The sequence below is a fragment of the Procambarus clarkii genome, chromosome 10, assembly GCF_040958095.1.
Source record: "Procambarus clarkii isolate CNS0578487 chromosome 10, FALCON_Pclarkii_2.0, whole genome shotgun sequence".
NCBI lineage: Eukaryota > Metazoa > Arthropoda > Malacostraca > Decapoda > Cambaridae > Procambarus > Procambarus clarkii.
The window spans coordinates 48,626,871-48,650,950 of record NC_091159.1 but is presented as its reverse complement, the minus strand read 5'-3'; the positions used below and the strand labels follow the sequence as shown (position 1 = coordinate 48,650,950).

The window sequence follows — 24,080 nt, the reverse complement described above, 5'->3', positions numbered from 1 at the left end:
TCCCCTTCTGTGTGATCTTATCCTGTCTTACGGAAGCTCGTTTGGGTGGCCAGGGCTTAAATTTGAGATTACAGACTCTGTTGACACATTTGGTGATGGGTCATATAGTGGCAGTTGGAGATGGTTGCATAGTTGGCGCTCACGTTCAACTTGCCACTGACTCCTTTCCCCAATATGTAACAAGGCCAATTAAAAAGATGCTTGCCATGTTGGGGAACAGTATCCTTGAGAGCATAGGTGGTGATGCAAATCCAGGGTGGACCATAATGGCTCTTGACTAGAGTAGAAAGGAGTGATGACCAAACCACGCATCAGAAAATGGAGAAACTACGACATTTCAGTTCATCCTGAACCATTATCAAGTCATGTGATCAACTTGATAATTATCAAGGATGGAATGAAACGTTTCTCCATTTTCTGATGTATGGTTTGGTCATCGTATCTTCAGCCACATTATTGAAACTCGTTGTCTGCAGTAGAAAAGGAGTGATTCATTACACTATTTCCTATTTTGTTCTTAAATGAGGCATTGGAATTAGTTGCATTATTTGCACAAGTTCAGAATGAATTATTAAATGATGAAATTTTATTTACATAAAGTTTGATATCAAATGCTTTAAAAGCATTCCCTGTTGCACTGTACTTAAGATTCTTGATTTATCCATGTTACAGTAATTTCAGAATTATACAAGATGGGTAAGAAGTTCTGTATTACTTCCTATTTTGCACAGGTACTGTGAAAATGCTTAGCCAAGCATAACATGGGCTGTGTGTATCTTTAGAATATAATTTATATAAAAATTTATAATTTTTATGTTTTTTTTGTGTTTTACAACTTCTGTGCATTCTTACCCCATAAAACTGGTGAGGATATGGCAAGTGTTTGTGGAATGATAATTTTTATTAGCAATACGTTATGATATGCTCAGTGTTGAAAATTGGCTTACATAGAGGAGAGTGATGAAGGTTAAACCAGTTTCTTAATGTAAAGGCAATGTCAACATATCACAAGAATTCTACATTATCATAGCCAATGTTCCAAAAAAGCAGAAATAGTTCAGCTGAATAGTTATTAACCCTTTTAATTTGTGCTTATTGGAAAGTAAAGATGTTACTAGTGTTAGGGCATTTGCCATCTGATATAGATACTGTAATTAGAAGTGCTGAATGCATATGTCAATTATTTTGAAGAAATCAAAAGTCTACCAAATACATCAGCCAGTTTTTTTTTTTTAACTGTATGATATATCTGGACTAAACTATAATCAAGGAAACTTTGGATGTTGAGCATTAATGTCATAATTGCATTTTAGGGGAGAATTGTTTTTTAATGCTATTTTTTTAACTTGAGTTATTAACTCTGTGTTTATTGTGTAACCCCTTTATTAGAGAATGGTTATATTAAATGGATTTTTAGTCAGCATACAGTGGTGTTGGGCTGATTTGAATTTTCATATTTTTTTTTTTACAGCTACAACTAAATTTATATTTTCTGTTGAATAATTTATCCACAACATCCTCAAGTGTATAAAAGACAATGAACACTATGAATAGTGTTCGAGTGATAATTCTTGCATCCTGATGCAAAATAAAACCTTATCCTGGTCTTCATGTTAGAAATGCACAATATTGAAGTCGGTGCATCTCTGGTGATCTCAAACGAAACACTGCTTTTGATGCATTTAGAATCACAAGATGCTTAACGAGAGCCCTAACGAGAGTGTAATGAGCGAGGAATTTGACTGTAAGCTCACTTTAATGCAAGATTGTACTTAAAAGGCATGTAATCATCCGTTAGCCTTTCCATAACATCTCTCACGAGGACTGTTTGTGAAGCTTCATTTCGCATAGCATAATATTTTAATAACTTATTTTGCTAATTTGTATATAATAGTGATTAATATTTATTGAAACTTTTGTGCAATGTGTGATTATTTATTCACTGTAATTTAATTTGCTACAAGTGATTTCAGTGTCATGAGCTAGTATGCAAAAATGTAAATAAAGAACCCAATCAACACACGTGAAAGGAAAGTGACAATGTTTTGGCCTGTCCTGGACCCTTACCAATTTTAAACTTAGAAATAAAGGAAAAGCAAGTCATGAGGCAAGAGGTGAAGTATCAGTGGGAAGTAGAGTGTGAACTCTACCATTTTCACTTGCCTTTCACCTCATCTCTTAATGTACTATGGTTTCCTTTCCCTGTATTCTGCGTTTCAATTTGACGAGAGTTCCAAGACAGACTGAAACACTGTCACGTGTTTTATTTCATGTGTAGGATGGAATATTTATTTTCGGCCATGTTATTGAGATACTCTGCACGTTTGTACAGTATATAGATCTGTATCATGCTTCTAGTATTTATTTTTGTTATGTTTTTGAAGATATTGTATTATAGTTACTCATGTAGCAGACTTGCATGAACTTCCAATATTATAATGCCTTGTCAATAAGTCAACATCCATTCTATAATACTCAAAGGCTGTTCATAGATAATATTTCAATCAATTGGAAATTTTGAAGTACAAGACTAAGGTTTAGAGTCTTGATAGCAAATATTGTATACTGTGATGCTTACATTTTTTTTAATTACTAAATTCTCTAGGTCAAATTTAGCTTGATAACCAAATAAAAAACAGAATATATTGAATTACCGTAGTTTTATTACCATTTGAATTTAGCATGTTAAAATACTAAAGATATTAGAGACTTAACTAGTACCGTACAGACACTGTATATCTAACGTGACTTCACCCCTTATGGGTACTGGCGTCTTCCAGCAGAGGGTGGTATTCACCTAGTTGTGCTTGCAGGGGTCGAGCTCTGCTCTTTCGGCCCGCCTCTCGACTCTCAATCAACTGTTACTAATTAAATAAAATTTAATTTTTAATTTCTTGTGATAAGTTACCACTTGAATAATAACAAGGAAATTACAGGCACATGTGATAAATGGTAGAATAGTAGAATGAATAAAACAATTGTTAAAACAAAGAAAGTGTTGTGCTAAATGAGAATGAAACTGACTGGAGAAATATGGAGTTGGGTAATAATTGTTCTTATATACATCAATGACATTACAAACCACATCATCAAACTTGCAGATGACATTTAAGATCTATGGTAAAATGGGAAATGAAAACGAGATTTAAAATCTTACGAAATGATCTACTTGAACTCCACAAATGGTCAAGACCAAATGCTTTTTAATATCGAAAATTCAATACTGCATGTGGGGCATAACGCTCATCACAACCACAAATTTAATAACATATCTTGTTGCAGATTGATGAAGACAATTACCTTGTAGTCAAAATCCACCATTTACTGAAAGTTGTGCAACAGGTAGAGGTTATCTTGAGATGATTTCGGGGCTTTTTTAGTGTCCCCGTGGCCCGGTCCTCGACCAGGCCTCCACCCCCAGGAAGCAGCCCGTGACAGCTGACTAACACCCAGGTACCTATTTTACTGCTAGGTAACAGGGGCATAGGGTGAAAGAAACTCTGCCCATTGTTTCTCGCCGGCGCCTGGGATCGAACCCAGGATCACAAGTCCAGCGTGCTGTCCGCTCGGCCGACCGGCTCCAAGCCGGTAGAAGCAACAGTAAAAAACAAATAATAATAACCAAATCCTTGGAATAATCGAGCATACTTTCGACTTAAAGGAAAAGAAGGTAGTGATTCAACTGTATAAATCTCTGGTGCGCCTCCACGTCGCTTATTGTATCCAAGCGTGGCGATTTCATCTTCAGAAGGACACAGCTGCTCTGGAGAAAGTACAACACCGAGCAACAAAAATCACTCCAGACCCGTCAACTCTCACACCAGGAGCGGTTGAGGGCCACAGAGTTAACACAACAAACTCATGAGTGGGAGGATCTCGTCGAAACCCTAAAAATACTGAACAGTTTGGAAAATATTGATACAGAATTTCTTTTAAAAGGTCAGATGTAACAGAAATAAGTAACAAAGGTTTCAAGCTCAACACGCCACAATGTAGGACAGAAAATAGAAGATGCTTGTTCACCCACAGGGTTATAAACACAAGAACCCGCTGTCCCGCCAAAGCCGTAAATGCAAAAAAATAAAACTTTAATATCCAACTGAAAACAAAAATCATCCGGGGGATATTGAGGGAATCTCTGACAAGCCGCAGCTTCCTGTCCTCGTCGAAGCCACTAGTGTCAGTGATCCTCTGGGTAAATTCAGGTCAACCTCCTGGCCTATTGTACCACCAACTGTGTAACTATTTCATTGACACAGGTGTTCTGGACGACATCCTAACAATTTACCCAAAATTTGCTTGTCCATTTTAAAGAATGAAGAACAATTTTATTTATATTACTTCTAAGCTGCATCACTTATGAACCCATCCCTGCCCTTGTGTGGCAGTGCACAATATAAAGTTGTTTTCACATATCCATACATTAAAACATTGATTGTAACCATGATATATATGTGCTCCAGCCTACAGTTTAGACCTATTGTCTTGTGTATGACCCCTCTGTCCTGCGTGACAGTGAATACCAGCATTATTCTCACTTTAATAAGACTCAAAATCCTCAGATTAGGCAAAATTGTAATTAATTTTGTCAGTAAAGATGTTAAATAATAAATTTCACGGCAGCGCACCATGAACACGGCTCTAATCCCGGGCGGGACAGAAATGGTTGGGCGCGTTTCCTTTCATCTAATGACCTATTCATCTAGCAGTAAATAGGTAGCCAACAGTTAATCAGCTTGTTGAGGTCTTCCCCAGGATACAACCCCACGATATATGCCTAACGTGTATATTAATATTATTATTATGGTATATAATGTGTATATACCTACACACACACTGGCTGTCTGTCCCCCGACACGATGAATTATCATCTACTATAAGTTATATTATTGTTGATGTGACGACTTATACTGAATTTTGTAACTAGCTCATCAAGATTGTAACTTGCTTAGCTAAATGAATTGTGGGGTTCAGTCCCTGAGCCCATTATGTGCCTCTGTAACCCTCTCCACTACCGCCCACAAGATGGGTATGGGGGGCATAATAAATGAACTCTACTATACGTTATGTACCATTATGTTGGTAGCGGACACGAAAAAAAAAAAAACTTCCCTAGGCCTGGCAAATGTGACCTCGTAGAGGTCTCTAGGGTTAGCGACCCTCGGGTAAATCAGGTTCTGAATTAGACTTAAGATATACACTCTCAATCCTAGAGTGTCAGGTGTGCACATATGATCATGTGCACACAGTCAGCTGGTGTGTACGTCAGCCAACTACAACAAAATTTAAAAATAAAATTCGAATTATTTGTAAGTACATTAGATAATGTGGCAATAAACTTAGTAAAGCCGAAAATGTTGCAGCGAATACATGAACATTGCAAGCCGAGGGCAGCCATTGCAACACAGCAGCAACAACACCCTGGCTTATGACTCCCTGTCGATCCAGAGAGCTGTTGTGTCTGAGGAAACGTGCCACCGTTGCCCTGCAACGTTCCTCGCTATATATTGCTGTTTGTGTCTAGGCTTATTACTGTAAATGGCACCTCTTCGCCACCGTGAGCAGATTCCTTCGCTCCATCAAGATGGTCGCCACCCTTGCTCAGGTCTCCTCTGTTCTTTATGTCGCGCTGCTCAGAGTAGTTAATTAGTTTTGTCGGGGACACCCAGCCTGTGTATATATAATTTATATTTTTTTTCAAACCTAAAAGGGGTACCACCTCTGGTGCAAGTGTAGGGACCCATAGCCTCGGAGAAGAAAATAATGAGTACTCAGAGAAGACCTTGTGGATCCTCACTGAATACTTTGATATTTTCTTCCCCTACCACCCCTATTCTTTTAGTGTGTGTATATATATCTAACTTTATTTAAAATTTCATTACGCAAAATTCATATTATATATATATATATATATATATATATATATATATAATATAATATTATATATATATATATATATATATATATATATATATATATATATATATATATATATATATATATATATATATATATATATGTCGTACCTAATAGCCAGAACGCACTTCTATGCCTACTATTCAAGGCCCGATTTGCCTAATAAGCCAAGTTTTCATAAATTAATATATTTTCTCTAATTTTTTTCTTATGAAATGATAAAGCTACCCATTTCATTATGTATGAGGTCAATTTTTTTTTATTGGAGTTAAAAATAACGTAGATATCTGACCGAACCTAACCAACCCTACCTAACCTAACCTAACCTATCTTTATAGGTTAGGTTAGGTTAGGTAGCCGAAAAAGTTAGGTTAGGTTAGGTTAGGTAGGTTAGGTAGTCGAAAAACAATTAATTCATGAAAACTTGGCTTATTAGGCAAATCGGGCCTTGAATAGTAGGCATAGAAGTGCGTTCTGGCTATTAGGTACGACATATATATATATATATATATATATATATATATATATGTCGTACCTAATAGCCAGAACGCACTTCTCAGCCTACTATGCATGACCCGATTTGCCTAATAAGCCTAGTTTTCCTGAATTAATATATTTTCTCTAATTTTTTTATTATGAAATGATAAAGCTACCCATTTCATTATGTTTGAGGTCAATTTTTTTTTATTTGAGTTAAAATTAACGTAGATATATGACCGAACCTAACCAACCCTACCTAACCTAACCTAACCTATCTCTATAGGTTAGGTTAGGTTAGGTAGCCAAAAAAGTTAGGTTAGGTTAGGTTAGGTAGGTTAGGTAATCGAAAAACAAATAATTCATGAAAACTTGGCTTATTAGGCAAACCGGGCCTTGCATAGTAGGCTGAGCAGTGCGTTCTAGCTACTAGGTACGACATATATATATATATATATATATATATATATATATATATATATATATATATATATATATACACACTTTAGGCTTCATAGTCTTTTATCTAGGTCCCCCCCCCCCTCCACCAAGGTGGAACTGACCCTCTCCCAGGATGCAATCCCACAACAGTTTACTAACTCTCCGAGTACCTATTTAATGCTGTATTTTATTTATATATACAAGAGTTCTTACATTCTTGTACAGCCACTAGCACGCATAGCGTTTCGGGCAGGTCCTTAATCCTAATTATCATAGGAATACGACCCACCAAATCGTTTAACAACAACCATTCACCGATGGGTGAACAGAGGCTACAGTTCAGGATTGGCGCCCAGTCAATCCTCTCCGGCCAGGATACGAACCCAGGCCAAAACGCTGGCGAAGCGCGGCGTCTTACCACTGCGCCACGGGGAAAGTTTTTTGGGGTACTGCCATATGAACAGAAGCATTAGGTGAAAGGAAACGTGCCTCAAAATTGCATGTTTAGAGATGTGATGAAATAACTGCCACAAGTGTCATCGGGCGTTGGTTAATAACTTGTTCAGACAGGTTCCGTGACCAACAAACAGCTTGACAATCGCTGGTGCGGTGGTCACAGTAAATTGTAAAGTGAGCTTTGGAGATCTAATTTTTCAAATTCTTTTTCAAGCGAAGAACTAAATTTTCTGCTAAATTGCTTAGCAGAAAAGTGTCTTATCATCGCTATATTTGTATATATTTCTTTTACCATTATGGTGGTCTACACGCAACATGCATTATTATAAAAATATCCCAAAGTGGTCATGGATTAAATAGTTTCCTTGCCCTAGTTACTTGTCAAGCTAAATAAATTCGGTTCACTTTCTCTAATCCATTATGTGTGTACCTTATTATGAACCTCTGTAACCCATTTCATGCATAACCTACTATATGCCTCTGTAACCAATTTTGTGCCTAACTCTCCACCACTAGCAGAAGCCCATTTAAGCTTTCTTGTGGGAAACGTTGCATGCCGTGTTGATGACATTATTAAGAGAGCTTGCATGCTTATGGGTCTCATGCATTGTTACAAGCTTCGCATTCACACAGTGTAAACAGTCACTAACTCTGACGCCAGCCAGTTTATCGAGCTCTGAGGTGTAGTCAGTAGCCCTAATCACTATAGTTCCCTCACACACAAGATTTGGCGGGACCAAGAGCCGAAGCTCAACCCCCGCAAGCGCAACTAGGCGAGTACACGTGGTCTCCCTCACTGGTCCACAAGGTTGGCCATAGTCTAGGTGATCACAGTCCTCGTAGGGGCCCAGGGGTACAACCCCCCAACCAGTGAAAGACGACTCTGGACTAGTACTCTTGAATTCACCCGGTTAGTCTTAGTGAGCCCAACCGCTACAGTCAATTCGTTGCTATAAGATCTGCCTACTTCGTACATCAGGGTCCTTTGCACTTTCGCGAGATCACACTAGCCCTCAGGGCCGCCTTACAGCGCCCTCAGACACCCACGTGGCGCCCCACGGCGTCCTCTATCCCGACATTTCACCACAGAGCCCAATAGGCTCAGGAATCTGTACACCAGTTGATTGACAGTTGAGAGGCGGGACCAAAGAGCCAGAGCTCAACCCCCGCAAGCACAACTAGGCGAGTACTGAACTGCTGCTACGAAATCGATAACCGATTTGCTTGCGCCTCCGAGTCGTTAGAAGGAAGGGAGTCGAGCTACTATACTCCGTCCAAATAATTCAAAACGGCTCCAAAGTGCCACAACACACTGCAACACTTTGACAACAGAAAAATCTAAACCTATTAACAAAAACACGTCTTAAAAATAAAATATAAGAAAGAATATTACACCGGGCCAGCTGCAGGTCACGTGATACAACACTCCCTCGCTACAGTCATGTACACACAGCCTCTTTCTCAATAATACTCTCAATAATTACCAACTTATTCCTTTAAGTTCCTTTAATTGCCCTAAACGCTGCGAGTATCAGTGATTCAGGCAGTGTATGTACTGAACTATCTAGAAATCCAACATTATGTTTGAACTTTTTCAATGCATGTGCCTTTACCTGAACAAACATCTTGTCTAAGCCTCTCCAATTTCAGCCAAAAGTACTCTTATTTGGAATTTATAGCACACTAGATGATAATATCCAAACTCGCGAAAACGAAAATAATTATTAAAATAGTCAAAATTAAAATTCGTCAAATTAAAAGCTCCCAAATAGCGAATTTACAGGACCGCTAAAACTCGTCACTAAGGCGACAACCAACAAAATTAACTCAAAGAACTCTCTAAAACTTCACTTAGACCAGCGCCATCAGGTAATCACATAGGGAGCGCGGGTCTAGTATAATTAATATCTAAACCGCTGCCACCATTTGTAACGGAGTGGGGGGAGCTAAAGTAGAGGGGTCGGCGAAAGAATAGTAATTATAATAAAAAAGGTGAAAGAACAATATTTATAATAAAAAAAGGAAGGAGCTAGGGAAAGGGGAATGAATAAAAAAACGGGGAAAGCAGAGGGGAGACTAAAAGGGAGAAAATAGAAAACGGGGTTGAAGTAGAGGAGAGAGGGGAGATGAGAGAAGGAAGAAGAAGTAGAAGGATAAATATATAGAGATACTTATTACTAATGCTCCGACATATTAAATGTCATCTTATACACATATTAAAGTGCGACAGGAAGACGCGGCTTAACCAGACTGGCGGAGGGATACACACGTTCTTCAGTGGAAGTTAGAAAAGTGTTTCTCATAACTGATGTTAGGCTTTATGTCTAACAAACTCTGGGCTTATGAAGGAGACAGTTGCTTACTGATCAAACAGCAAATATACTGCATCCTAAGCCATAATCTAGAACTCAATTCTCAGTAATGTATACACCGAGATGGAGGACACATACACCTTTAAGGTAGGATGCTTTAGGTAAAATAGGACCTTAAAGGTAGGTAGGGTAGGGTGAGGGGAAGGCGTGAGGGGTATGGGATAAGATGTACTTAGGCCAGGTGGGAGAGGTTGGTGATAGGATAGGAGGTGGGAGAGGTTGGTGATAGGATAGGAGGTGGGATAGGGTTCAGGGATTGGGGATAAGACAGGTGGGCAGAATGCAACTCCACAACAGTTTCCTAACTCTTGGGTACCTATTTACTGCTAGATTAATAGCTCTAGTGATCAGGTGAAAGGAAACGTGTCCAATCATTTCTGTCTCACACGGGAAATCGAACCAGGGCTCCTCAATTTTGAGTGGAGAACGTAGCCATTGTACAAAGAGATTTTTTTTAAATCTGCCATTAATCACACGTGTTCAGAGCTTGGTTATGGAATATTACAGTCATATTTAACATGGGATTAATATGCCGGGAAATTGAATGTAAGGATGTGGTTTCTACAGCAGGTCTTAGCCAGCAAAGCACAATCGACTTGAGAATGGTCCAGGACGGACCGGAACGTCGTCATCCCTTCACTTTCTAGTGTGTGGTCTGGTCAACAAGCAAAGCTTCGCCTCCTCCTTGCTTGAATATGGACAAAATTAATCATCATACCGATACTTTCGTCATACATTCACTACAACATCATACTGTGAAAGAACTCACTTCATTTGGTCAGTAATCCTTCCCAGAATCGATTCGCCTTCTATATAATGTTTCTGCTAGTTCATTATTGTATCCGTCCAGTCGTCAACCCATGCTGGTCCAAACTGTAGCCGTGAGTCATCAAGACGGGCGGTTTAGAGAGGTGAGCTTTGAGCACAGGAAGTGAGACAAGCTCGAACACAACAATATGTTTCATTCATAAACGGTCAGAGGAGGGCGGCAACCCGTCCTTGTCAACAAAGGCGAAATGCTCGTTATATAACCGCAAAGCACCTGTTTATAAATGAAAAACGATTTCCACAAGACTCAACTAATGACGTGTGTACCGTTCTCGAGCAGTGCTTCGCTGGCGTCCTCTGCTCGAACCACAAGTCTGTAAATGCTTCACCTACGTACTACAAACACAAATAATCGCAAACAGAATCTAAATACCTAACCTAACTATACATTGAATTTTACTGTTTAATAATATTAATTTATATATGAGAACAACATATTTTTTATTAAACAGTATGTTAAAATTGATGAATGCGTCTCAGAGGACGGCCGTTGCTTTAACGAGCCTGGCCTGAGGACAGGTTGGGAAGGTTGATTATTTAGCAAGTATTTTGCCATTGTTTATGATGATGGGCCATTTTGTAGTGCAAGGAAAATATCCCTATTACGAAAACTCCCTCATTCACAATTAGACTAATGAATCCTTAGAAAAGGATAATATAACTTTCTTTTAAGTTTTATAGCGAAGCTAAATAATTGTTAAAGTTATGGCAGAATGGTCGTTATATTTTCATTGGCTTCTTTTTGGTGTTTAATATAGATTGATCAACCGCTGGAGTGTTGTTATGGCAGGGAGCCACAATAGGCTACATACCTATTGGTATAATTATTATTATACCAATATACTTATATTGGCGAATATACTTCACTTCTGCGTATGTGTTTTCTTCTTGATCTGATGTTATTAAGGCCATCACTAGCTTACTTTGTCTTGAACATAGTCCGACTAAAGTAAACTCAGTGGCCGTATTAGTGACTTTAGGTATTGTATGTACTACCTCAATTTTTAAATCCAACATTATGTTTGTAACTCATCCTCAATGTATGTACCGTTACCTGAATAAAAAATCTAATCTAATCTAATCAGTGTGTATAGACCGAGAATAGCTTGGTGCCTATTAACCACTGGAGTGTTATTATTAGTCGTATATTTATTATTATCAGTAAGGAAGGAGTTACTTACTGATTAACCAAAGAGAACAGAATAAGTAACGCAGGTACACTGTACAATACTATATTTTATTACTGGATACTTATTCTTATGTTTTAAGAATTTTCAGTTTTCTAAAGTATACTATAATTATTTTAATTTGACTGGAACGTTATACTATTTAATATCAACTCTTGAAATATTATAAAATTTATATATTGCTAAAATAATATTATTATTGCTAAAATTATATTATTACTAACAATTAAATAATATTTCAAATTTAACTTTTATGTATCTTAATAATTTTGCAGTTCAAGATTTCGTTTTATTTTCAATTTGTGTGGGTAATTGCATTTTTAAATAAAAGATCTGGGCTAGAGATGCATATATAATCCAGCAGATATTCAATGCTTATTCTATATATTGCTGTCGATGGAAATATGTTCTCGGTTAGTGATCTCTGTGTCGATGGGTGCTCGACACACTGAGCCAGGTGAGGTAGGTGTCAGAATTCATGAATTATAAATCAATATTATTTTATTTGGCATAAGTACAATAATATATATATGTATGTATATATATATATATTCGTCAATGAATCGCTTGTACTTGAGCTTATAACTTAATTATGTATACTAAATACAACATTTACATACAAATATAGAGGTAATGCCCGACCTTCAGGCTCCAGCCTTTGTCAGCTAAATAAAGTACTTCACACTACTCTACACTCCTCCTCCTGTTTATACATATCACAATAGTGTGTCGACCTGACCTGTCTTCTCACCTGGAGTTGGCGAGGCCAGCGCCGACTTGACCAGCGTATCACAAGGATGTCATTATCCAGTGCATGGCATCATAAATACAGAGAAATGAGCAACTGGAACGGGTCAGCCCCGCCCAGACCAGTATGTACAGCAGGCGACGGAGGGGTTCCCTGGCCTCACCAGGACACACTCACAGGTGCTCGAATTAGCTTGAAATATGTTTTTTCCTCTTCATTAGTCTATTGGTAACCAGAGATGTGCTTCATGTTCACTACCGTTCTGGGGGTCGCCGACAAAGTTGTGCCTCTCTGTCTCGTTGCAGAGCTTCGTGAGGTGCCGCTGCGGGAGAGGTTGGGCGTGTGCGAACTCACCCCACTGCATAGGGTGGGTCCCTCCTTGCACAGCATGGCGGGTCCCTCCCCGATCCCTAGCATGTTGGATACCACACAGCATAGTAGGTCCCTCCTCGCGCAGCATGGCGGGCCCCTCCTCGATTTCTAGCATGTTGGGTACCACATGGTAGGTCCCTCCTCACACAGCATGGTGGGTCTCTCTCAGCATGGTGGGTCCCAGCCAGCGTGGCGGGTCCCTCCCAGCATGGTGAGCCCGTCCCAGCACAGTATGGCTCACAGCGCGGGGTGCTGCTAGAGATGAGGAACCTAGGAAAATCTAGGGACTCAACGGTTCCATCTAATGACCCTCCTCGGCCTCATACGACGCCTTCCACATGTCCGCAAGACACACTGAGGAGTGGAACCGGTAGAAGAGAGCGAGTGGCAGTGTCAAGTGCGAGAGTAACGTCCACAGCTCCTGTAAGTACACCAGAAACAAATGAATATCGGCCACACTGTATCGCAACAATAGGAAGTGCACCAGGTTAATATATGTTTTTTGAATGCCCATCTTTCCTTTCACAAATGGATTTTTAATATATAATATATAATATACTGCATGTCACTAATTAAAACATTGTAAGGTACATTATTTACATAATGTACTGCAATTTTGTGTAAACAAATTCAATTATAAATATCCAAACATTTATGAATAAAGATTTTGGATTTACATATCAGAATTTATGTATACCGCAGCCTGGCTCACTTCCTACAATACCAATTTATTATACAATACGAAACTTTTCAACATAATCTTGTTTAAAATTGTAAAAAATTATGATCACAAATTATGTCTCAAATTTGTATGTCAAGTTCTGTGGTGGAGGTAAAGAGGCAGGACTTACCTTGCCGTAGAACTTATACAGAGCGGAGTTGCCTTCTTCGCTCTTAATCTCGAAGGTCTGCAGTAGCCACATGGCCACGTTGGCCACCACCAGGTAGGTGAGGAACTCCCGGCCCGGCTTCTTGTTCTGAAGCCTCTGCGAGTTGGAGCACCGCCTTAGACCATCGCAGATGAGCGCCGTCTGTAGTATCACCTGACACACTTGTATGATGGAGACGGTAGCTAAGAGCACCTCGCCATTCTTGATAGCCGGCACCATGCTCAAGAAGGCGTAGAGGAAGATGCAAGGCAGAGACACGTACAACAGGATGTCGTCGACGCTGCTCAGTTTGTCTTTTATGATGTCCAGGATTCGTATCGAATTGTACGCGATGAAAGCTGTGATTAACATACAGGAGAGCAAGACGACTTCGCTGATGCCGTTGACATAAGATCCCAGCTGCTTGGTGTCCTCAGACGTCGAAAAGATGAAGAAGAGGATGATAGATATAATTGTAGCGACAGTCATGAGCAGACCAGCGAACAGTCCACGGTTAGAAGCGTGGCAGTCGACATATATGATGAGGTTGGATGTTAGAGATTTGCTGTTGTCTTCTTCGTAAGTGACCTCAACGGAAGGGATGTGCGTGTGTCGCTCGAACTTGCCGATGTTCTCCCAGAGGAGGATCCACAAGCCGACCATCAGGATGCTGAACTCTATGCTGAACGGGTAAAGGTACGGGGTGGTGGTGTTGATCATGGAGGATAGATGAGTGTCCTTCTCACAACCGTAGTTGATGGACCAAGTGGTAGCCGAGGCCGCTGAGATCTTCCGGCCAGTGAAGTTGCTAAGATCATCTTCATCCATTTCATCGGAGTCGTCCTCATCACCAGGCGTTACTAACTTTGCGGCGGCCGAAGCTTCAGCGTTGGATTTCTCCGAAAGCTTTTTCAAGAAGATCGCTTGGAGAGTTTCTTGCAAGATGGTATAGATCCAGAAGCACAAGGAGGAGGCGATGCAGTGCATGATGCCAAATCTCGACAAAACTAGGCGACGGTTGATTATCAGCTGCAGAAGGAAAAAACAATTAGATGACGAAAACTAATATTTACGCCGCTCACTCTTAATACAAAACAATGTCATTGTCATATATTGTTCAGTTATGGGACATGTTGCTATACTTACGTTGGAGTACTTGAAGATGAAGAAGAGCTGATAAAAGGCGTACACAGGCTGGAGGACGGACATGACTACGTCAGTGGTGCAGGTGCAGTTGTCAAAGAGAGGATCGTCCTCAGCCAGGTATAAGATCTTCTGACCAAGGTTCAGACCGGTGTGAATCAGGTAACCCAGGCAGAAAACTGACAAAGAAAATATAATTATAATAATAACACGAAAACGCTCAAGTTATTTCTTGTTTCATTTTTCTTTTGTGATTAAATATTTGTATATTAATCATCACGAGTTAATTTATTCGTGATTTACATACATTATATAAAGTTCACAATAGTTTTACATGAAAATTTATCTCATGGAATATCTTTTATGACCAATAATGGTAAAGATTTATGGAGATTCTGTAGTACCTGTAGCGCCAATCTTCAGGTAGAGGGAGCCACCGTGCCTGCCGGAGGTGAAGCCATAGTGCTGGGGGATGGTCCTGGGGGCCTCCGGCACGTTGATCCTCAGCTGGTACTGACCGTCACCCGTTGGCTCCAACTGCACCTGTTCGTCCTTGTTGACTTGTTTCGTCTTGGCCTCATCAAGCGCTCTAGAGATGAGGTTGACGTAACGTCGGACATCTACATGGACGTAGAATAACCACACCAATTGTGCTACAATTAAATAAACGTTGAAACCCTCTGCTATTGCTGAATCGTGGCCGCTGAAGGTGTCGGCTAAGTATATGACGATTCCTAGCGAGACCAAAAATACCGCATACATTATGCTCATATTTTTACTTAAGGTAAGCTGGAACCTAGATTTTTTCTCTCCTTCTTCAGTGGGTTGTGGGGCGTCCGGGTCAAGCATGTCGGGATGGTTGGAGACGTGTTCGTTGTGGCCAGCAACTAGTGTTTGTTGACTGTCCACGATCTTCATCCCTCCGCCGGAGAGAGACCCTTGAGACTCCATATGATGCCCGCCAGAGAAGCCAACGTGTTGCCCGTAGCCGACCTCGCTGTACATGGACTGCGTGTCGTGTAGACTGGGATACATGTTTGGCATTGGCTGGTTGGCATTTAATGACACCATGGAAACTGACCGCCCTCTTGTAGAATGGGGCATTGAATGCACCGGAGGTGGAGCACCCTGGAGGTTGAGCTGGAGGACCATGCTGTGTCTACGAGAATGGCCCATGGGCATACCCGAAATAGAAGGAGGTGGAGAATTCATGCTGGGTTCCGTTGGGATGCGATTGAAGGGTGGAGGAGAGCCCACGGGGAGCACCACTGGCGCGGGTTCTGTATTAACGTAACCTTGGTTGCTCATCCCTCTACCACCGCCAGGCTTACGCTGCCTCTGAGGAGACTGCAGTCCGTCCAAACTCTGAGGAACAAACAAAATTAAATGAAATATTACGGCTAATCATCTAAGATTATGACAATAGAACTCGGGTATCTCTCAAGCACAAAGCCGGTGACGATGCCAGTAGTGCTTACCTCGCAGTCGGAGTCGGACTGGTAGAAAGTCACCTCCTGGGGATCGATCGGCTGGCGTTGGTTTGCGAGGTCGTTGGCAGAGCCCGAAGGTAACTCGCTAGGGGCGGAACCCTCCCGATGGATGGTTCCAGACACGGGAGCAGCCCACGAAGAATACTCGGACGGTACTCCAGAGTCCGAGCCGCTGTGGAAGGTCCCCGACACTGTACACAAAAATAATTAATTTAGTCAAAATGTCGTAAAATACAAGTAGCCATATTGGCTGTGTGCTCAGTATATTTATATACACCGATAAATCATACGTCAGAGTCTTTGATCAAGAACAAAGATGTCATACTTACAGTGTTTATGTCCAGGGAAATTCAGGATATACTCGGAGTTGGCGGAAGTGTCCGCGTGGTCGGGATTCGCACCGCCGTGGCCTTGGATGTTGTGGGCGTGGGTGTGGGCGTGGGCGTAGTGAGTGTGTGGAGAAACTCCAAAGTGCGACTGCAACTCTGGCGGTGCGCTCACCTTCCTGCGGCGATGAGGATGCTTGGCGGGCAGGCCGTGGTTCGCCCGACGACGGTGTTGTACTGGTGACACTAGCGTGCTGCTTCCACTGGCCTCGCTCTCACTGCCGACCAAGTACAAGACATTAAGTATGACTCAAACTACGAGTGACATACAAAAGCTACTACAGTATGAACAATATAAAATCACAGTAACACAGAGACCACTACAGTATGTGTAGTAACACAGTCTATTACAGTACTCATAGCATGCCTTAATGAGATTTTATATGACAACTGTATTGAGGTATTTCTGCAATATAAAAAGCTACCTCACAATTGTAGTTTTTTTGATGCCACAAGTTATATATACGAAGTTTAACATGCATAAATTGGAAATTTAAAAAAAATAATGGAAGCATAGGTACAGAGGAAAACTGGCGTTGTGCAACTGTTTTGAGTTTCATAAGTTTATTAAGGAGCCTACACGATGGGTAAACATCGTGTGGGCGGAAGTGGAACATGTTAGGCACATGGGCTGAGGCAGAGCAGGAGGGGAGGACCCAGCAAGTGATCCTTGGTACCGAGGCGACCAATAACTAGCTCGAGCCTCAGGATAACATATTTCATTTATCCTCACGTCCAGCCGAATATAACATATTCATAAACTATAACTACAGTTTTAAAGACAAGTCAAAACTCATCAATATAATCCACTGATATTATGTGAAATGTTGCATACTCCACAATCTCAGAAAGACAATAATTTATTAAATAATGTACCCTATACGTACAGACAAATGACAGTACTGTTCTTCAATGACAACAGCTGTCAACTTGACCATTAAAATACATCCATGAAACCTAAAAATAAAACTTATCATTATAACATATGGTATGTTAACCAGAACGAACTGGAATTGCATCCACTGATCCCAAATACGACTTTGTCAAGTAGCCTAGTTGCCTTAAGTATCAGTAACATTTTCTACGAGGTTTGTTTTGTAGTGACTACTGACCGCCACAGTAAACATATCCTCTTAATGTAGATGACCTGCGTAACATTCCAGGGTTTATGTTGACTAAGATATATATATATATATATATATATATATACGCATAGTATATATATATATATATATATATATATATATATATATATATATATATATATATATATATATATATATATATATATATATATATATATATATATATATATATATATATATCGATTCACGCATTGACTTCTGAGGTCCAAAAATTCAACCAACGCACACATTGCGTTATAACAAAATTATACGCAAGACCATCACCGGGATTAATCAAATACGATGTAATAAAGGAATTTTCTCAAATACACACACACATATATATATATATATGATGGGTTTGTGTATAATTATACCTAGGGAAGGTTAGGTGATCCCTTGTGGTAGTAGAGATGTGTTTACTGTTCAGGTTGGAAGTGAGTGAAGACAGTCACGGCTTCCAACAGTCAAGTTGAGGAAAATACAGATATTAACTGACTCTAGTATGATATATAATTTTTACATACATACAATACAGGAGGGTTGTATATTCACACAGTACATGAAGGTTGTACAAAGGTTGTACATAGAGAGTACGAAGGTTATTTTTACGTGTGGTTCACAATGGTTTACATACGCGGTTTATGAAGGTTGTAAATATACATGGTCTACAACAGTTGTATATATACGCGGTATAGGATGGTTGCACACAAATACGATTACACGGAAGTAGTACATACGCATAGTACACGAAGGTTGTACATACAATTCGTACACAATTATACATACAGTACACGCCTGCTGTACACACATACGGTACACGAATATTGTACATATACACAATACACAAGTTATACATACACACAGTAATGGAGATCGGTGGCAAGTTAAACTTGAAGTCTGTATCATTCCCATTCCCAAGCTATACTGCTATATACTATATTCAACCTATATACTGACTTACATGGTATTACAGTAAGTCAGTATTTGTATAGTTAGCAACGTTTTCCTCAAATAAATTATTATTATTATTGAGAAAATTAACGAAAGTCAGGGTGGTTCAGTAGTTAATGTAGTTAACGTAGTTCAGTAGTTTCAGGAGGCCTGGTCGACGACCGGGCCGCGGGGACGCTAAGCCCCGGAAGCACCTCAAGGTAACCTCAAGGTAAGGTAACGTTAGTAGCTGTGATTCTTTTGGTCGCTGGTTCCAGTCAGGTCATAGATCCAGTTGATTTTATCATTGATATGTATCACGTTAGTGTGATTTCTCTGTGTATTATTATTATTATTATTATTATGCAAATGAGTCCATATTTGTGTTTGTTATGAACCCGATGATCTTTTGTTTCAATGATGGCTGAGATTTAATGGAATTTAGTATTACAGTAAAGCTTCGCTTAAAGGATGGAATTCGGCAGACGTCCATTCCCTACTTAAAATACCAATTGAAGCAGTTCAGTTAGACCTAAATTTTGTATATCCTATTTGCACAGATTCACACTTTCGTTAGGCGTTAGCCTGAGACAGTTTGTTTAATTTATCATCATTATAATGCTATTAAAAAAATTCAACTTGTTTTGTTAAGTGTGATTTATCAACTAACACCCATAGTGCAACATTTGGAGAGGCAGGGCCCAGGGACTTAAGCTCGATCCTGCGAACGCCGTTAGGTGGCGCAGTGGAATGACACTCGCCCCACGCGCTTCGTGATCGATTTGGCCTGGGTTCGTATCCTAGCCGAGGAGGATTGACTAGGCGCCAATCCTTAACTGTAGCCTCTGTTCACCCAGCAGTGAATGGGTACCTGATTGTTAAACGATTTGGCGAGTCGTATTCCAGGGAAAATTAGGATTGAGGACCTTTCCCGAAACACTATGCGTGCTAGTGGCTTTATAAGAATGTAACAACTCTTGTATATATAAAAAATAAAAAATATAAAATAAAAATAAGATAAGCATCGGCTGCTATAAATTCAAGGCTGAAGTCTAAACTGGAGTCTGAACAACAGTAGAGTCTCTTGGTAACATAAGAAATTCACGCCCCGAAAAGGTTACTCATTTGACAACAAGATAATTAGATAATCGCACCTTCGACTTGTTTTTATCAAGGCGGAAACCGTAAGCCTCGGCAGCGCTACATTATATATGTATTTTCTTCATTCTAGGGCTCTTGTAGAGCGCTGTCGACACATATTTATACTAAGTTCTTTTTTGTTTAATCAGGCCTATGTTTTTGTAGTAGTTGACATTTCCAATAGTTGATACTTTATAATTCAGTTAGTGTTGTAATAACCAGTCGCTCTAAATGTCAAGGTCGTGCTCTACACAGAGCCAATAACAAGCTCTAGCTTGCCTCACAAGGAGTGCAGCAGCAGCAGCAGCAGCAGCAGCAATAATAATAATAATAATCCTGTTTAAGTGTTGGATCTAAGTCTATTAGTCTCTGAATGGTTATTAACGCCACCGCAAGAGCTTATTGACCGACAAGCAAAAATATTGGCAGTCATTTTAAGTGAGTTTTTGCTAAAATTATTTTTTTCATATAGAAAATTATATAGGAATTATAAACAGAAATTCTAATATGTGAGGCAATGGGGTGACTTGAACTGGCGTGCAAGTCGATTCAATATATATATATATGTCGTACCTAGTAGCCAGAACGCACTTCTCAGCCTACTATGCAAGGCCCAATTTGCCTAATAAGCCAAGTTTTCATGAATTAATTGTTTTTCGACTACCTAACCTACCTAACCTACCTAACCTAACCTAACCTAACTTTTTCGGCTACCTAACCTAACCTAACCTGTAAAGATAGGTTAGGTTAGGTTAGGTAGGGTTGGTTAGGTTCGGTCATATATCTACGTTAATTTTAACTCCAATAAAAAACAATTGACCTCATACATAATGAAATGGGTAGCTTTATCATTTCATAAGAAAAAAATTAGAGAAAATATGTTAATTCAGGAAAACTTGGCTTATTAGGCAAATCGGGCCTTGCATAGTAGGCTGAGAAGTGCGTTCTGGCTACTAGGTACGACATATATATATATATATATATATATATATATATATATATATATATATATATATATATATATATATATATATATATATATATATAACGAAGGCAGTTTATAGATTGACTTGGATTACTACAAAACCAGAAACAATTATGTAAATGAAAAATACCAATATAAATAAAGATCTATTGTCAATATACTACAGTATGTGCATGAAATTACTTTTCAAGATCCAATAGGCTCTTTTCCATTGTGTACACATACAGGAAATGGGCCTATTGGACCTTGGCTTTGCGCCCTGGAGAGGCCACACCAGACCGACAACCAGAGCGCAGCTCCATAGTCTCTTGAGACTGATGTACTACTATTACACATAAACAAAGTTGAAACGTCCATAAGGCGAAGACGCAGTATACTAACATTTCTAAGATAGGCGTTTAGAAGCCTATCTTAATCTTGGATGCAGTCTCTCCCTGAAGAGTACCCTACTTCGTAGTTTACATATAATTGAGAGTTTTCACTAGTATTTAACCTTGTTCTGGTCAAAAGTATACTAGATAGTAGGTCAGTGGGTTCTTGTGGTGGCCTTAATTATACCCTCGGTGGTTGATCATCCTAACGTCAAACTTATATAGGGTTACGTGGAAGGCAAGTTGTGTTGGCTGGTGAATTTGAAGATTTGTTGGACTTATAAGTATAAGTAATCTACAGTGAGCTGTATATGTACGCAAGAGAAAACACCAATATCCATCTACAGGATCCTAGCCTAATCTTACACTGTTAATTCAACCCTAACAAATTCACCCGTCAAAAATTGGGTTGGTACTTAAGTTCCACATTGAGTACTTAAGTGCCACATTTAGTACTTGAGTGCCACGTTGAGTACTTAAGTTCCACATTGAGTACCTAAGTGCCACGTTGAGTACTTAAGTGCCACGTTGAGTACTTAAGTGCCACGTTGAATAACAGCTCCATAACATTCTCTCACAGAATCATCCGTGAAATTAACCGCTCCTAAAACCTGAACTTGTCGAGTAGTAGCGCCACCCTACAGTGGCGGTTTAAATTCACTGTAGCGAGACGTCGTGACTACAAACAAAAAAGATTGTCAAGACAGGTAATGCAAGAGAGCAGAGAGACGCGGGTAGCAAGGTCAGGCTTCATACTGCTTTTTACCACCTCTGGACAGCCATCATACCACCCCAAAAGGTCAGAGGTCCCTAGTCAGCGGAGACGAACTGGCTTTGTCATCCACCAGCTGTGTCTATTCCCCCAAGAAGAAAAATACTTTAACTTTTGAGGACCATTTTTTGTTATTAGTAAAAATTACATTCTTCACAATGACTGTCATTAACATAAGGGGAACAAGACGCAATCACAACTGATTCTTAGGTAACGAATTTATTGTCATGTTTTTGGCTTATTAAAATAAAAAAAAGTTTATCTCTGGTGTTTTCATAATTAAATGAACATCAAAAACTGTGCTACTCACTGGCAGCGCTGTACACACACAGTGTGTGTGTGCGTGTGTGCGACACAGGTGGAAATTGAGTGCCCAAATGAGCCATAGAAACATTAGAAAGATTTTTTTCTATGTCAGAGTAGGAAGTGCATTAGGCAGTGATGTGGTGGAGGCTGACTCCATACACAGTTTCAAATGTAAATATGATAGTGCCCAGTAGGCTCACGAACCTGTACACCAGTTAATCGACAGTAGAAAGGCGGGACCAAAGAGCCAGAACTCAATCCCCGTTAGCGCAACTAGGTAAGTACAACTAGGTAAGTATACCACATCCAGTTTCCAGAACACGCAAAGTACTGGAATCCCTGTAGGTATAAATTCGCTACAAAATCTACCAGGCGGGACCCGGGAGCTAGATTTCGCTCCCGTAGACACAAATAACCAAACAAGTTATACTTCAATGCATCTAATTCAAATTCATATATTTTGTTGTGTATGTAAGATATACAGGAAGAACACCTTCTGGCGGCCGGGATCTTGTTCGGCAAGTTTGCTCCAGTGGACCCATAGTCCAGCCCAATTTTGACCTTTAAAATTTGTTTTGTTGAGATACTGTTCATTCCAAAGTGAATCGTACACACCACGTAAGAATTTTTGTGTCCTGAGCTGAGACTGAGCGAAACGTTACAAAACAAGAAGAGCTGACGAAAACTTCAGCCTGGCGCCATTTGGGAACTTGCTCTACCTTGTATTTCGAAACTGTGTATATACCTGCTCCTCCCCACGTATTGCTAACGGTGGAGCATCAAACAAGGCCAAACAATAATTGGTACACCAATGAAATAGATATAAAGCATATCGCGAGCCCGGACTCCGCCAGCTGTCATCGTGGCCACCACACCCACCAGCAAAAACTGGAACGTCGACCATTCAGCTGGTGAGGGGGTGCCGCCGCCCCACCACTCATATATTTATCATCAACAACCTGATGTATACCTCTTTACCTGAACGTGTTATACTTCTGGTTTGTTATACTGAGCCTCTTACTCGCAGCTACGTTTGCTACGTTCTTCTAATTCGATTTAACTAAACAGACAAATAACAAATAACGCTGGCGATGTGACAACACGTGTCCACAAGAACCTGCTCCTGCCCGGGAAGTTCCCCGAGGTAGTTTTTTTCCCCGATGTATAGGTCCTTGTGAAAAACTAATAATTGCTTAAAACTTCACTAAAACATGATCAAAGCTAGCCACCTAGATCAACAGGTAGATTCGCCTGTTAGGTAAACACGGAAACCACCGCAGGGAACCAGTGGGAGACGTCAACATTGCAGGATATGTAAGAATGCTCTGGTATAAACAAAAGACTTTGAGTGTGTATATACGTCACTAAGGAGCGCGTTCCAGACATATTTTCCGTAGCGTTGGGATTACTAGACCAGCCAGAAGCGGAAGGCGCCCTACGCGGCCCGGGCGTAGTACAGTGGTCACCTCTGTTGTTGAAAATAGAGTAAACAAGGATTACCGGAGCAGGAAACTCATCCACGGCGGTGGAGGCTGGGCAGTTGGATGGTGATGAAGGTTAGGTACTTGTTCCTGCTACCACACCTATCGTACCGCCCTCACTGCTATACCACACCTGTCACCCCGCCCTCACTGCTATACCACACCTGTCACCCCGCCCTCACTGCTATACCACACCTGTCGCACCGCCCTCATTGCTATACCACGCCTGTCGCACCGCCCACACTGCTATACCACACCTGTCACCCCGCCCTCACTGCTATAC

At 40.2% G+C, this 24,080-nt stretch overlaps 1 protein-coding gene across 5 annotated transcripts in view; it reads right to left on the bottom strand.

Moving 5' to 3' along the window:
• Positions 1-12,160: 12,160 nt before the first annotated feature.
• The window catches only part of LOC123774331 (proton channel OtopLc), a 219,099-nt gene continuing 207,179 nt past the window's right edge, over positions 12,161-24,080 (bottom strand). For all 5 annotated transcript variants that reach the window (XM_069322034.1, XM_069322035.1, XM_045768505.2 and 2 more), the window contains 6 exons: positions 16,629-16,903; positions 16,288-16,490; positions 15,214-16,174; positions 14,813-14,988; positions 13,649-14,695; positions 12,161-13,218 (listed from right to left, as the gene is read on the bottom strand). In XM_069322034.1, coding sequence (XP_069178135.1) covers positions 13,099-13,218; positions 13,649-14,695; positions 14,813-14,988; positions 15,214-16,174; positions 16,288-16,490; positions 16,629-16,903 — 2,782 coding nt within the window. In that variant the 3' untranslated portion in view covers positions 12,161-13,098. The remainder of the gene's footprint in view (positions 13,219-13,648; positions 14,696-14,812; positions 14,989-15,213; positions 16,175-16,287; positions 16,491-16,628; positions 16,904-24,080) is intronic.